The sequence below is a fragment of the Microtus pennsylvanicus genome, chromosome 9 (genome assembly GCF_037038515.1).
Source record: "Microtus pennsylvanicus isolate mMicPen1 chromosome 9, mMicPen1.hap1, whole genome shotgun sequence".
NCBI classification, from domain to species: domain Eukaryota; kingdom Metazoa; phylum Chordata; class Mammalia; order Rodentia; family Cricetidae; genus Microtus; species Microtus pennsylvanicus.
This window is the reverse complement of record NC_134587.1, coordinates 20721576-20735236: the sequence shown is the minus strand read 5'-3', so window position 1 is coordinate 20735236 and position 13661 is coordinate 20721576. Positions and strand designations below refer to the sequence as shown.

General features: G+C 45.6%; 1 protein-coding gene across 2 annotated transcripts in view; it reads right to left on the bottom strand.

Annotated features, from left to right (window-relative positions):
• The window catches only part of LOC142857237 (lymphocyte antigen 75), a 119506-nt gene that overhangs the window by 22034 nt on the left and 83811 nt on the right, over nucleotides 1-13661 (bottom strand). The window contains exon 1 of one of the 2 annotated variants that reach the window (XM_075985102.1): nucleotides 10441-10668. The exons of the other annotated variant lie outside the window; for it this stretch is intronic. Within the exon in view, the coding sequence (XP_075841217.1) occupies nucleotides 10441-10501 (61 nt within the window). The 5' untranslated portion in view covers nucleotides 10502-10668. Of the gene's footprint in view, nucleotides 1-10440; nucleotides 10669-13661 lie in introns of those variants that run through there. 2 annotated transcript variants of the gene reach the window in all.

Sequence of the window (13661 nt, the reverse complement as noted above, 5' to 3'; positions counted from 1 at the left end):
GCTCGAAGGGCTCAGTTTTCTGCTCCCACCATGTGGGTTCATAATATCAAACTTGGGTTTTCAGGCTCAGTGGCAGGTACCTTTCTTTACCCACTGAGCCATCTTGCCAGTCTTCGACTGTTTTATAAACACTTGCATTACACGCTGTGACAACCTGGTGGCATGAACAAAGCAATAACATCCAGAAAGATTGAAGGTCTGGAGATGACAGATAAGGACAGGAGGAAAGCCGAGGGGTCCTGAAAACAAGGCACTTAGTGGAAGGCTGTCCTGGAGCAGCCAGGAGCCCCCCTCTCTTCCTGCGAAGCAGAGCTCAGCCACCTCTGCTTCATCCTATGCCTCTGCTTCTTCTGTGAACATCTGGCCTTTTAAAAAAAATAAAGACTTTAATGTCTTTAAATCTACTTTCAGGCCGTGAACCATTTTCAGCATCTTTTCATCCTGGGAGGACCAGACCCTTTTTCTGGATAGCCTTCTTTGAGATGTCAGCAGTGCAGTTTCTTCCAGCTTTCACCTGCAATTTCACCACACAGTTCTTTCTCTCCTAAGCCCCCATTTGTTGTCAGTGCAAAGAGCAAACAGAACAAGCATTAGACGTCAGAACAGAAAGGATTTCATCTTGGACTGCTTTTCTGGTTTCCTGTGCTTTCTGGGGATAAAAAGGATGGATGTCTACCTAGTTGTATGGTGGTTTGAATGAAAATGCCCCCATAGACAGATAGGGAGGGGCACTATGGCGCTATTAGAATGTGTGGCCTTGTTGGAGTAAGTATGGTTTTGTTAGAGGAAGTGTGTCACGAGGGTTATCTTTTGAGGCCTCAGATGCTCAAGCCAAGCCCAGGTCTCTCTCTCTTCCCGATACCTTTGGATCTGGATGCAGAACTCTCAGTTACTTCTCTAGCACACATCTGCCTGTGTGACACCATGCTTCCCACTGTGACAATAATGACTAAACCTCTGAACTATAAGCCAGCCCTAATTAAATCATTTCCCTTTATAAGAGTTGCTGTGGTCATGGTGTCTTTTCACAGAAACCCTAGCTAAGACAGTCGGATTATTGTTGTTAACGTTAGATAAAGCGTGCAAGCCACCCAAGCACAAAGTCTGAGGCAAGATTTTCATAACGTGTAGCTTTCATCAAACATGGTCACTTTTGATGTCTTCCTTCCTTGGACAGGGACCTACAGTAAGAACTTAAAACGCTTGGCTGAGTGCAGACATACTCTTCTTCACCTTCACATACCAATTTATTTCCATCTTCGGAGGCTTTACTTTACACATACTCCTTTCTGCAACTCCATAGTTCCTCCTAGCTCCAAATTTAACTCAATCGACCTTACTGGCCAGTACTGTACACTACTATTCTTTTTAAAAGGGAAACTTCTCATCGAACACAGCGTACACAAAACGGCGCAAGCCATAACCATGCAGCTTGGTCAATTTTCCAAAACAGAACACACTCACCCAATCATCAGCAAAATGAAGAAACACAACATTATCCTCTTTTGGTTATCGCCCCTTCTCTAAACGAAATCATTTCCCCTAACTTTGAACACCATAGGTCCATTTTGCTTGTTTTGGGCTTTACAGTAATAAAATCAGGCATGGCACAATGTACTTCTGTGTCTAGCTCCTTCTGACAAATATCACTTTTATGAGAGTCACTTGTTTTGTAGTTTGTATCTGTGGGTCATCATCTCTCCTTGTTATGCAATGTGTGCATCATTTCACTGGTGAATGTGCTGCTAGCTTCCTGCTTACAGCCTTATAGCAATAACAAGCAATGTCTTTCTGAGCCTCCTCTGCATGGCTCACCGTCCTGCATGGTTCACTCTAGGAAGCGCTGGATTGGAGAGTGCTATAGTTACAATGTCTCCTCCCAAATCAGTTGAAATTTTATTGCTGTTTTAACACTAGTAAGAGGTAAAAGCACACAAGCTACAAGAGGTTTGGCGGGTCCTAGCCTGCCAGGCCTACATAAGACTGGGTCAGACAACCAGGACCCATAGCTAGCCATCCTGATTCAAAAGAGGCTGCGCTGCCACCTGACGTCTTGAACACATTCAGTATTGGTTTCTATTGTAGTTATCTATTTCCTCGGTTGATTATTGACTGTGAGTCAGTAGGGATCCGGCCCTTAAATCTAATTATATCCTAAGTAACAAGTACTGTGCTGTGTGGAGCACAACCCAGAAAAACACACGGAGGAGTGAGGCGGTGCATGACTCTGAGCAAGCAAATTAGGTGGTGGAGAAAAGTCTGACTCCAACAGGATCTCTGGTCTATACTTAGGCTGTCCTCTGCCCCAGTTCCTTTCCATCCCCCCACACCATGGGGCCTTAGAGCGATAACATTCACTCCTTTGTGCTAACAGTCAAGTTTACACAGAGTCAATCCCACAAAATTATGTGCTAACACACCACAAAGAAATTTCTATAGAAGACGGGCACTGAGCAAGAAGGTAGCCTGCCTCACCCTTACCAGACAGACAGGTCTGGGTGTGGGTGAAATCCAGTTTCAGGGACGTTTAGTAACTTTATCTAATGGCTTGGGATGACAGATATTTCCCCTTGGATGCTGGCTCTTCCCTGGCTGGTGTCACCTGTTCCGGAGTGTTGCTTTGTCAGGTTCACCTGCCCCTTTTCGTGAGCCTAAAATGCATGTGATATTGTCTTTGCCTGTGGAATCTTTCCAATTGCATCTGTAAAAACTAAAAACCTCGTGGAGATCGCTGTTTCTCTTCACTTTTTCCCCTCGCCTGAAAAATAAAGAACAAGTGGAGGAAACGTGCTTGAGTTAATTTTTTTGCCCTCAGATCCTTACTTGCCATAGATGTCCTATTCTGAGCCCTGAGGGGGTGCCGTGGCTAGTACTCAAGGCCCCCATAAGTCAGAAAGCAGAGAGCCATCAATGTCTGCTACCTCTTAGCCTTTCTTCACTTCTACAGTCCTAGTAGGAACCAATGGGACCACCCACAATAGATGTAAATCTCCCTACCCCAATTAATACAATCGAGATAATCCCCAGATGCCCTATCCCATGTAATTCTATCTTATGTCAAACTGGAGCTAACTGTGTAAGGTGGTGTATTAGCAATCTTCCTCTGTGTAACAAATGATCAGCTTAAAGCAAGAAACGGCACCTCAGCTAGTGTCTCTGCTTAAACACTGGAAGCAGCAACTTACTTGGGTTGTCAGGCTGGGGTTTTCCCATGCAGACACAGTCCACGTGTTGGCTAGGGCAGCAGTCATCTCAACACTCAACTACGCTGGAATACCGGTCCTGAGAAGGCAGATTCCTATGAATGGTGAGTTGGTGTGGCTTGGAGACCTCAGTTTCTCACCACAGCAGTGTAGAGGAGGCTCTATATATCTTGATTTGAATGTGAAATGGCCCCTATGGATTCATGTGTTCGACCATTTAATCCTCAAGCAAGTGGCATTGTTTTGTGTGGATCTTTCCTGTCCTGTCTTCTCTATGCTTTCTGGACAGAGAAATGAGCAAGCATCCAAACGCTCCTGCTACTGGAGTCACTCGACTCTCAAACTGCACCAAACGAATTCTCCCCTAGCTTGCACTAATCAGGTGTCTGGTCATAGCTGTGAGAATAGTAACTAACACATAAAATTGATAATGAGAATTGGGGTCGTGGTTGCTCCTGGGAGAAACCTGACCATATTTCTTAGGTTTTTAGGAGGAAAAGTGGAGAAATTTGAAGCTAGAGGCTAGAGAAGCCCTAGAATGCTTTAAGCAGTGCTTAAGGGGTGATTCCAGTCGGAGTAGGGAAGGATGAAGGAAGTACAGACCGGAAGGAAGGATGATGAAGGAAGTACAGGCAGACAGGAAGGAGGATGAAGGAAGTACAGGCAGACAGGAAGGATGATGAAGGAAGTACAGAGAGACAGGAAGGATGATAAAGGAAGTACAGGCAGACAGGAAGGATGATGAAGGAAGTACAGACAGGAAGGATGATGAAGGAAGTACAGACAGGAAGGATGATGAAGGAAGTACAGGCAGACAGGAAGGATGATGAAGGAAGTACAGGCAGACAGGAAGGATGATGAAGGAAGTACAGGCAGACAGGAAGGATGATGAAGGAAGTACAGACAGACAGGAAGGATGATGAAGGAAGTACAGACAGGAAGGATGATAAAGGAAGTACAGACAGGAAGGTTGTGATCATGTGGTTTCAGAGACCAATAGTGCTATATAGTCTGACAAAGAAAATGGCCTTATTTTGCCTCCATCCTGAAAACTTGATTTAGGGGAAATTAAAAAACAGAAGACTGATTTGTTTGGTAGGAAAAACTTCAGGACGACATGGCGTTCAGGTTGTGGTGTGGCCATACTGCTAATTGCTCTTGGTTAGACTTCCAGTGACAGTGGGCAGGAAGTGAAGCCCAAGGGTATGGAAAATGTGCAGTTCAATAATGGAAAGGGGCGGGGGTAGAAGCTGGGTCAAGGCAGGTGTGGATATAGAACCAGTAACGGCTAATGAGGTCAGTGTTAACAAGGAGCCCTCCCCACCCACACACTTTTCATGGAGTCAGTAGGAAAGGTGCCCTAAAAGCAAGACTCAATCCCTTGAGAGCACCAGGCTATAACAATGCAAATCCATTTTAAGAATTTTCACTTGAAACAGTGTTTCTGAACAAAAAACATTCTGGGCAGCCAAGCTGCCTGGAGAAGTATTCTGTTCTGTTCAGCCCAGGAGATACAGAAAGGCTACTGTAGATTGTGGTCAAAGAGGGCCAGGCTCTCATCTGGTGGTAGAATTTGCCATGGCCTCTATGGTGCTGTTTTTGTAGACATAAAAGACACAAGCCGAAGAGAGAGTCATGGAGGATTGTGCCAGTATTTCAGGAAGCTACCAGAGCCAGGAAATGTGTGATAAGGTCAGAGTCCGTGCATGGAGCTTGGAGCTTCTGTATGTAGCTGTGAAGGCGGAGCCTAGGCTGCGCTTGCCATCTTAGGATATTGGAGGTGCCTACAGCACATCTACCAACAAAAGCTGCTGACACTGAGTGCAGCTGCTTCAAGGGAATGGTCACATGCGCTGTAGGATGGAGGGACAGGGCTGCCCAAGCTTGCTGGAGACCAGTTGTTGCCATGATGTTGGATTTCCAGATGCCAGACATGGAGCTGCAGATTTGGTACCTGCCCTGTTGGGGTTCAGTATTGTTTTAGTCCAGCATTTCCTTGCTACCTTTCATCTAAAAATGAGAGACAATTGGTGCTACTGTATACTGAAAACATAGGATTGCTTTTCTATACCACAGGGACTCAAAGCCAAGTGTTTATCTCAAGAACAGCATTGGGAATGTGAATCTATGAGGAAGCTAGAAGTTGGGCTGAGTGCATTTTGCATTATGAGATGGCCACCAGCCTACGGAAACCAAGTATGAATGCCCTGTTTTGAGCATATGTGTTTCAAGACTCAGTCCCCAGCCGAGGCTCTGTTTTGGAGAGTTGTGGAACTTTTAGAAGTGGTGCCTAGCTGCAAGAAGTGGGTTGAGTTTTGTCTTTTCTCTGTCTTCTGGTCTACTGAGACACGAGGGGCAGCAACCTCACACTCCTGCCATCATGATGGACTTTATTCTCAGACTGGGAGCCCAAATCCTTCCTCCGCTAAGTTGTTCTTGCTAGAGAATAGGTTCCAGCAATGAGAAAGGTAACCCAGCAGATGGCTTCCCAAGAGTGAGGGATTCGTGGTGCAAGGCAGAAGTGACAAGCTCCGCAGAATGCAGTCTTGTTTGTCACACTCCCTCATTTCTGGAATATCCTACTGGCTATTGTATTAGAATCTTCCAGGGAGCCAGCACCCATAGAAGAAAATTTTGCCAACTATCTCTCTATGTATGTATGTATCTATGTATGCATCTATGTATATATCTATGTATTGATGTGGGAGTGTCATATATCAATCTGTTGATTTCATTGGTTAAGCAATAAAGAAACTACTTGGTCCTGATAGGTTAAAACATAGGTGGGAGGAGTAAACAGAACAAAATGCTGGGAGGAAGAGGAAGTGAGCTCAGAGACGCCATGCTCCCCTCTCCCGGGTAGATGTGATAGCTCTGCTCTCTGAGGCACATGCGATGAAGCTCCGACCCAGGATGGACGTAGGCTAGAATCTTCCTGGTAAGCGCACCTAGCGGTGCTACACAGATGTTTAGAAATGGGCTAAATTAATATGTGAGAATTAGCCTAGAAGAGGCTAGATAGAAATGGGCCAAGCAGTGTTTAAAAGAATACAGTGTCTGTGTTGTTATTTTGAGGCATAAGCTAGCAGGCGGCCGGGGTGCTGGGGACGCAGCCCCACCGCTTGTATTACTACAATGTATGTATGTATGTATGTATGTATCTATCTATCTATCTATTTATGTATGTGTCTATGCTTGTATCTATGTATCTATTTACATATCTATCATCTCTCTATATAAATCTATATATCTACCTATTCTCTATCTATATAATATAAAGCTATCTATCTATCTATCTATCTATCTATCTATCTATCTATCTATCATCTATCTATCCATCCATCCCTTGCCTTACTTACGTACATAGAAGAATGAAAAGCTGTCCCCACAGTGGATTTTGTATGACCAAGGCAAGCGTGAGGACCTATCTGCTCTCGCATTAACGCTCACTCACCCTCCACAGGCCTTCAGCAAGGCAAGAGGGCGCTGTCTATTACATGCATGTGGGTCCTGGACGACCAGAGGCCCGAATGTTCAATTAACCATAGCCTTTGCCACCATGCCCATCCTCAAAGAACTGCTATGACATTTACCCACAGAAGACGTGTGTCATCTGTACCTTTCTCACTGGGCAACATCTGTCTTTTTTTTTTATGGATTAAATCTCCTGGTTTCTCCTCAAAATCCAAATATTTTAGATATCATGGATATCCATCACATGCCTGACATGGATGATGCAAAAATTGTTCTTTTTTGACCTCATTTGAAGCCAAACTTGGCTTCTATCGTCTGGGTGGATTTGTGAGGTATTGTGCCGGAAGCCATCTAGAGGAGTTTTCAGCCATCAAACAGATCAGGCATCTGGGTTTGGTCTAGATTCTTCCCCAGCCACGCAGAGTGGAACACATGCCTTGAGTGGCGGCATTGATTTTTAACACAGCAGCAAACTCTCAAAGGCTTCTCAACAATGAAAGAAATCCTAAAATAATAACTATTGGAGAATTTAACTTCTTGTTGGCAAAACTAAAACTAAAATTTATAGAAACATTCTTTTTTTAAAAACAAATATCTTTGTTTTTAATTTATTTTTATCTTATGTTTATTGTCTTTTGCCATGAACGTCTGGTCCCTTGGAACTGGAGTTACAAGCAGTCGTGAGCTGCCATATGGTTGCTGGGAATTGAACCTGCATCCTCTGGAATAGCAGCCAGTGCTCTTAACTGCTAAGCCATTTCTCCAGTCCTCATAAAAATATTCTTATATCTAATCTGAGATAATTTCCTCTGAAATAGAACTGCTCCATCTGCGATGTTGAGAAAAGTGGCCTTTATAGATTTACGGGTTGCAAATGTTTTGAATCCAGTTACAAGTTCAGGCAGAAGCGACACAGATGGAAAGAAACCACAATGCAGCTAATCCTCCATACTTTTTTTGTTGTTGTTGTTGTTTTGTTTTTTGAGACAGGGTTTCTTTGTGGCTTTAGAACCTATCCTGGAACTAGCTCTTGTAGACCAGGCTGGCCTCGAACTCACAGAGATTCACCTACCTCTGCCTCCCGAGTGCTGGGATTAAAGGCTTGCGCCACCACCGCCCGGCTTCCCCCATACTTTTTCAATCATCCAATTTTCATCATCTTATTACAAGATCAAGAGACATAAAAATAAAACAAACCCTATCCAGACAGTAAGTTTCCTGCTGTTGAATAGTTTGTTCCTGGGAAGAGAGTGATGGCCAAGAACACAGACAGACAAAGTACACTCGGAAAAGCTTTGAAGAGAAAACACCGTAACAAAGAGTAGGTGTTGGGGGAAGGCCTTAGGATATGACATAATAACACAGGTCTAAATGGTAGGGGACAGAATGACCGTGCCAACAACAGGGGGGTAAGCAGCCTCTATAGAAGAAACAGAAGGTTGAAGTTCCCACCAGGTCAGTGTGGAGAAACTCAGTGGAGAGAAGGGAGGGTAGTGAGATAGCATCAGATGGAAGGCGGGGGGCCCCCAAACCACCGCTTGTAGGCAGCAGCCGCTCGAAATCAGAGACCGAGATTCTGACCCACATGATGAGCACAGAGAGTGACTTATGCTCACTCCTCCCGTCTCACTCATGGGAAATCACTGACCCGGTAGTCCCAGGCACATCCCTGTGTGCAAATGCACAGTTACAGAGAGGCTCCAGATGTGGAGAGGTGGCCCGGTGGGTGAGGAACTTGTGCTTGGAGACCCAGCAGTGTTCACGTAAAACAAACAAACAAACCCAAGCCAGAGAAGCTCCATCAAGGCCTGCCTCGGGACCTTTGCAAGTAAAGCAATGTTTTAGCCACTGTGAATTCTGAGCTAATAACGAAAACCAACAAACTCACTTTCACTGATACACTCCAGCGTAACAGAGAAAATAAGAATGATTTCCACTTCAGCATTAAGTTTAGACTTTATGCTGGATCACCGAGGTTCCTTTAGGGGCGAGGTCTGGCCATTCGGCTAGTTCTAAGTCTTGATAAGCTCTCTCCATCACGAGTGGAAGTGTGCTTGGTAACCAGACACAGCAACAGCGTGGCACTCTTAGGATGTTTTCCGTTGATGCTTTATGATCAGAGCAAAAGGCAAGAGACCAGGATTTCGCAGGCCGGTACTAGGCATGAGACAGGGTTCTCCCTCGATACACACAGCAGCTCTATGAAGTGATGTCATCTCCAGTCTCCTGACGTCCAGAGAAGCTGGCTAACTAGTGAGCGAAGTGCTCGTGCTCAGTTTTACATTAATCTTTACATTAATAGGTCAAGTCGCCTGACTGAGAAAAGCTGACTAGCAGAGTGAATTTATTCGCCATGGACTATACCTAAAGCTCTAGGCAAGCCTGAATTGTCCAGACCAGACTCTGTCCAAAACAGCTTCACAGGTGATACCAAAATCTAGAAACGCCGTATCTTTCCAGAGTGGCTGAGAATGTGGTTTTTTTTCCTTTTTAATTTGTTATCATCGTGTGTGTGTGTGTGTGTGTGTGTGTGTGTGTGTGTGTGTGTGACTTGGGGGAAGTCAGAGAATAACTTCGTGGAGTTCTTATTCTCCTCCTACATTTACATGGCTTCTGGGATTGAATCAACTCAGGTCACCAGGCTTGCAAAACAAGCATAGTTACCCATGTACCATCTCACAGGTGGAAAATAAAAGTAGTTTTTTGTTTTTGATCTGGAACTGTAGAGAGTGAGCTAATGGGGGGGGGGTTCCCGATGGCTTAGATTTAACAAGGGGGTGCCCAAGGAGGACTCAGAATCGGCCCAGACGTCACAGAAATCCTAGTACAGCCTTAGCCCGGACTAACGTATGCCACTCAGATGGTGTAAAACTGTGCATCTTGCTTCTGCTTCTCAGCTAGGTGGCAGATGGTCTAAGTGGTCCTAAGAGCTCATCCCCAGGAGCCCAGCAAAAGAGCTTGGCGAGCTCAAGTTGGGTCTCCACCAGCCAGGGCCTTTAAAACATTCCCCGCGGGCAGCAGGCTTCATATAGAAGCTCATTTAAAAGTCCAGCGGAATCCAGGAGGCGAAAATCTCTCGCACAATCCTGCTCTTGAAGCCCACACACGCTTTCACTTAGGGCTTGTTTATTTTGTTCTTTCATTCTCGGAAATGGTCGATTGATAGTGTTTTTTGGAGTTTCCCCACTAACATACTTTCGACATGCCTCCACGGAAAGCTCCTTTAAAGAAAAACACGTGGTGGGTGGAACTGTCTGTCTTCCTCAGGAGTTATTTTGCAAGTAACTAATTAGGTCTAATTTTTTCAGATGTCACTGGTATACCAACCGACCAAAGGATTCTCTAACTCAGCTTTGTAGTGGCTTCCAAGGCTGACCTCTTTTCTCTCTTGATGAGGGATTGTTTGGCTGAACTTTGCTGTTTTAACAACTTGACCACCAGCCAAGGGACAGGGCTTGTTTCCTCTCTCCCTCCACCCCCAGGCCTCATCTCTTCCCTGCTCCCACCCATCCAAGGACTCTAAGTTCCTCTGCCCTCTAGCTAGCGAACCGTCTTGGGAGTCGGAGCAGAGGATGCAGACACGGTGGAAGCGCGAGGAAGGTCCTCCGCCTTGGCCTTTGCCCCGGGTCGGGCTCTCGGAAGGCACCCAGCCAGAAAAATGGGTGCGGGGTGATCTGAGCGCAGGGCATGAGGGGCGGTGAGACACCAGCCGGGGTGGGAGCGGGAAGTCTGCGCCCTCGGGGGCGCGGCAGGGGCGGCTTACCCGCGACGGCGGCAGTGGCGAGGCTCAGCAGCAGGAGCGTGGAGAGCGCGGCGTGGGGCATGACTGCGCGGCGCCGAGAGCGGGCCGGGGGCGGCGCTTGTCGGGCGTGCGGAGCTCTGAGCTCCGCCGCGACGCCTCCCACTCGAGGCGGGGGAGTGGAGGCCAGGGTCGCACAGCTGAGTCGCCCAGAGTCCCAAGCGGCCTGCGCGCTGCAGGCTCCAACTTCTCTCTTTTAAAGATAAACTTTTCATTTGGACTGAATAATCGCAGACTTTCTAAAATGTTGCAAAATGAAATTCCTGTAACCCCTTCAGCCAGCTTCTCCAAATATCAGCATCTTACATAACATCGGGGCACTGATCAGAACCGGGAAACGACCAATGGTGGAACACAGTAGAGCTTGTTGCATTTGACAGTTGCCTCTGTTCTAGGATCCAATCCAGGAACAAAAGTTACATTTTTAGGTCATAGGTGATGTCTCTTCAATGTCTTTAGTCGAGGACTATCCTCCGCTACTCTTTGCCTTTCAGCACCCTCCCCATCCCCCACCCCCCACGCAAAAAAAAAATTGCCCCGGAAACGTTCTGATCACTCTGAAGAATGTCCTTCAGTTTGAGTTTTGTCTGGTGTTTCTTCTCGATAGAACTCAGTTTGTGCCATTTTGGCAAGTGTCCCACAGAAGGGACAAGGTGTGATGTACTTTGGTCATTTGCTGAAGGTGGTGTTGGCAGCCAGAACCTCCTATTTCACAAGCTCCTCCCTGTGAACTATGTCTCTTAGGAAAATAACGTCTTCATCGCTAGTTGCACTATCATCAAGAGTAAAGCAGAATAGTGGAACAGGAAGGGCTTAATTGGAATGGGAGCTGGAAGGAAGGGCTGTGTGTGTGGGGGGGGAGGTAACTGGCTACTATGCGGGGTGGGGTGGGGGATTTTAATGGAGTTACCTTGCAAGAGAGAAAGACACCTCACCTAGCAAATAAAAAATCCCATACCAGGACTGGGCTACTTCTTGAGTTGACAGATTCAGAACTGCATTGCTCTGGAGTTCAGTTCAACTCATTTCAAATGATTTCAACTCAGGGAAAATCCAGTATTACCAAAACAGAAAATTCCTGATGTCCTTTAGAGGCCTGAGCAACAGACTAGGAAGGAGGTGATTGTAGTAAGCTGGTTCATTGTTGCCATTGGGGTCCCATAGAGCCCCATGAGTTAAGTCTTGACTATCTTCAGAACTTGTTCGTAAACCACTGTTGGCTGAAGACACCACATCCCAGAGTCACAAAACTTGGGGAACTCAAGGTGGTACGAGCCTGGAAACCTTTTCCTTAGCAGTTAGCTTTCACGGTGCTGGGAGATGCCTGCTCTGTGCATGACTGGAGGAGAAGTAGTGCGTGTAACACCTCTATCTCATCCAGATACAAATCCTGCCAGCTACAACGATGGGCCTAGCAAACTATGCCTACCGCTGCAATAGTGGCATGAAGATTATGAAAGCAACCAACCACTTTACGATTGGATATAAGGCCCTTTCCATGAGATGGAACCCATTCCTGGCACTGTGCCAAGAACCTGTGACTAAATAGGTCATAGGCCCTAAGGGAGAGCACAATACTGCTTTTCTGATAAATGAAGATAGTATTAAAGTAACTCCTAGTGGCTTATTGCTTTGTCCATACTTACTGAGAAAGGGAGAGTCCATTTTCTTTAATGATGTGAGCCCCGCCCCAGTTGGTCAAGCACAATCTAGGGCAGGCCTTGCTCCCAAGAATGGTAGGGCAACACCAATTGGACTCAGTGGTGTGGGTATGAGATAAAGGAAATTGGGTGGGAAGGGAGGGAAGGGTATAGTGGGTAGGTATGAAAGAATTGGGAGAGGGGGAATGAATATAATCAAAACACATTGTATGAAATTCTCAAAGAATTAATAAAACGTTTTCTAAAGTACATTTGCTTGTCTGTGATAGGACTCACTATGTATGTATCCCATTCTGGATTCAAACCAGGGTCCTTGCCTCTACTTCCTTAGTGCTGGGATTACAAGCAGATTCTTTAAACCATGCTTTTATAAATGATGAGGTTATAACCGGAACCAGAAACAGGAACTAGAACCAAGCAAGGATTCATGGGTAAGCCTCACGTCACTGGTGTACAAAATCAAGTCAAACTCAATACAAAGAAAACAAGCAACCTAAGTGAAAACCAGGCAAAGTTGAGAGAAAACTTCTTTCTCAAGGAAATGAGCAGACAGAAAACAAGCTGATGAAAAGAATGCATTAAATGGCCTGCCAATTAAAGCAAAAACTAAATACTACCATATACCTATTGAATGACTCAAATCCCACAGAACGATGACACACGGGTGGGAAGATGTGGAGCAGCAGCCCATTGCTGGTGGGAATGCATACAGAATGCAATTCACCAAAGGACCTACAGGGGGCATCACGAAGCTCTAGAGACAGCGTGGGCGGGTCTTCACTCCCAGCACTCCAGGCTCAGCCTCTTTGCTCAGAGTCAAGACTTTGCTTCTCATTTATTTTCAGTCTTAGTACGTAGTCAATAAAGGGTTCATGCACTAAATTCACACTGAAAGAAAATCCTTCTAAAACTATTCTGTGTTTAAATATGGAGACATCTTGAGTTTGGCTCTTTTGCCCACTAACTATCCAACAGTTCTATGGACTCGTGCAACTGAGAAAGTTCCCTTCACTACCACCCTGGGCTCCAAAGCGTTTTTATGAATGCGGATTAGTTTCTATTCATCTAATTTTTCAAAGACATCTTAGATATGGACTAGAATTGACGATCCAATGAATTGGTTTAATTTAAGCTGTGGGGGCTGGAGAGATGGCTCAGTGGTTAAGAGCACTGACTGCTCTTCCAGAGGACCCGGGTTCAATTCCCAGCACCCACATGGCAGCTCACAGCTGTCTGAAGATCCAGTTGCAGGGGATCTGACACATTCACATCAATGCACATAAAATAAAGTTAAATAAACCATAAAAGTATTTAAAAAAATAATTTAAGCTGTGACCTTATTCAGCAGGGGTTTTGCCTTATTATTTGAACTAAAGGAAGGCATGTTCTTCCCTCAGGCAACTCTGGTACACACTGCCTCTCTTTCCTTGCTCAGACATGAAACTGATTACTTATTGCCTTTGTGGGAGGATGCCGAATCCACGGAAAGCATCGTCCTGCATCTTCCCCTCTAATCCTACCTCC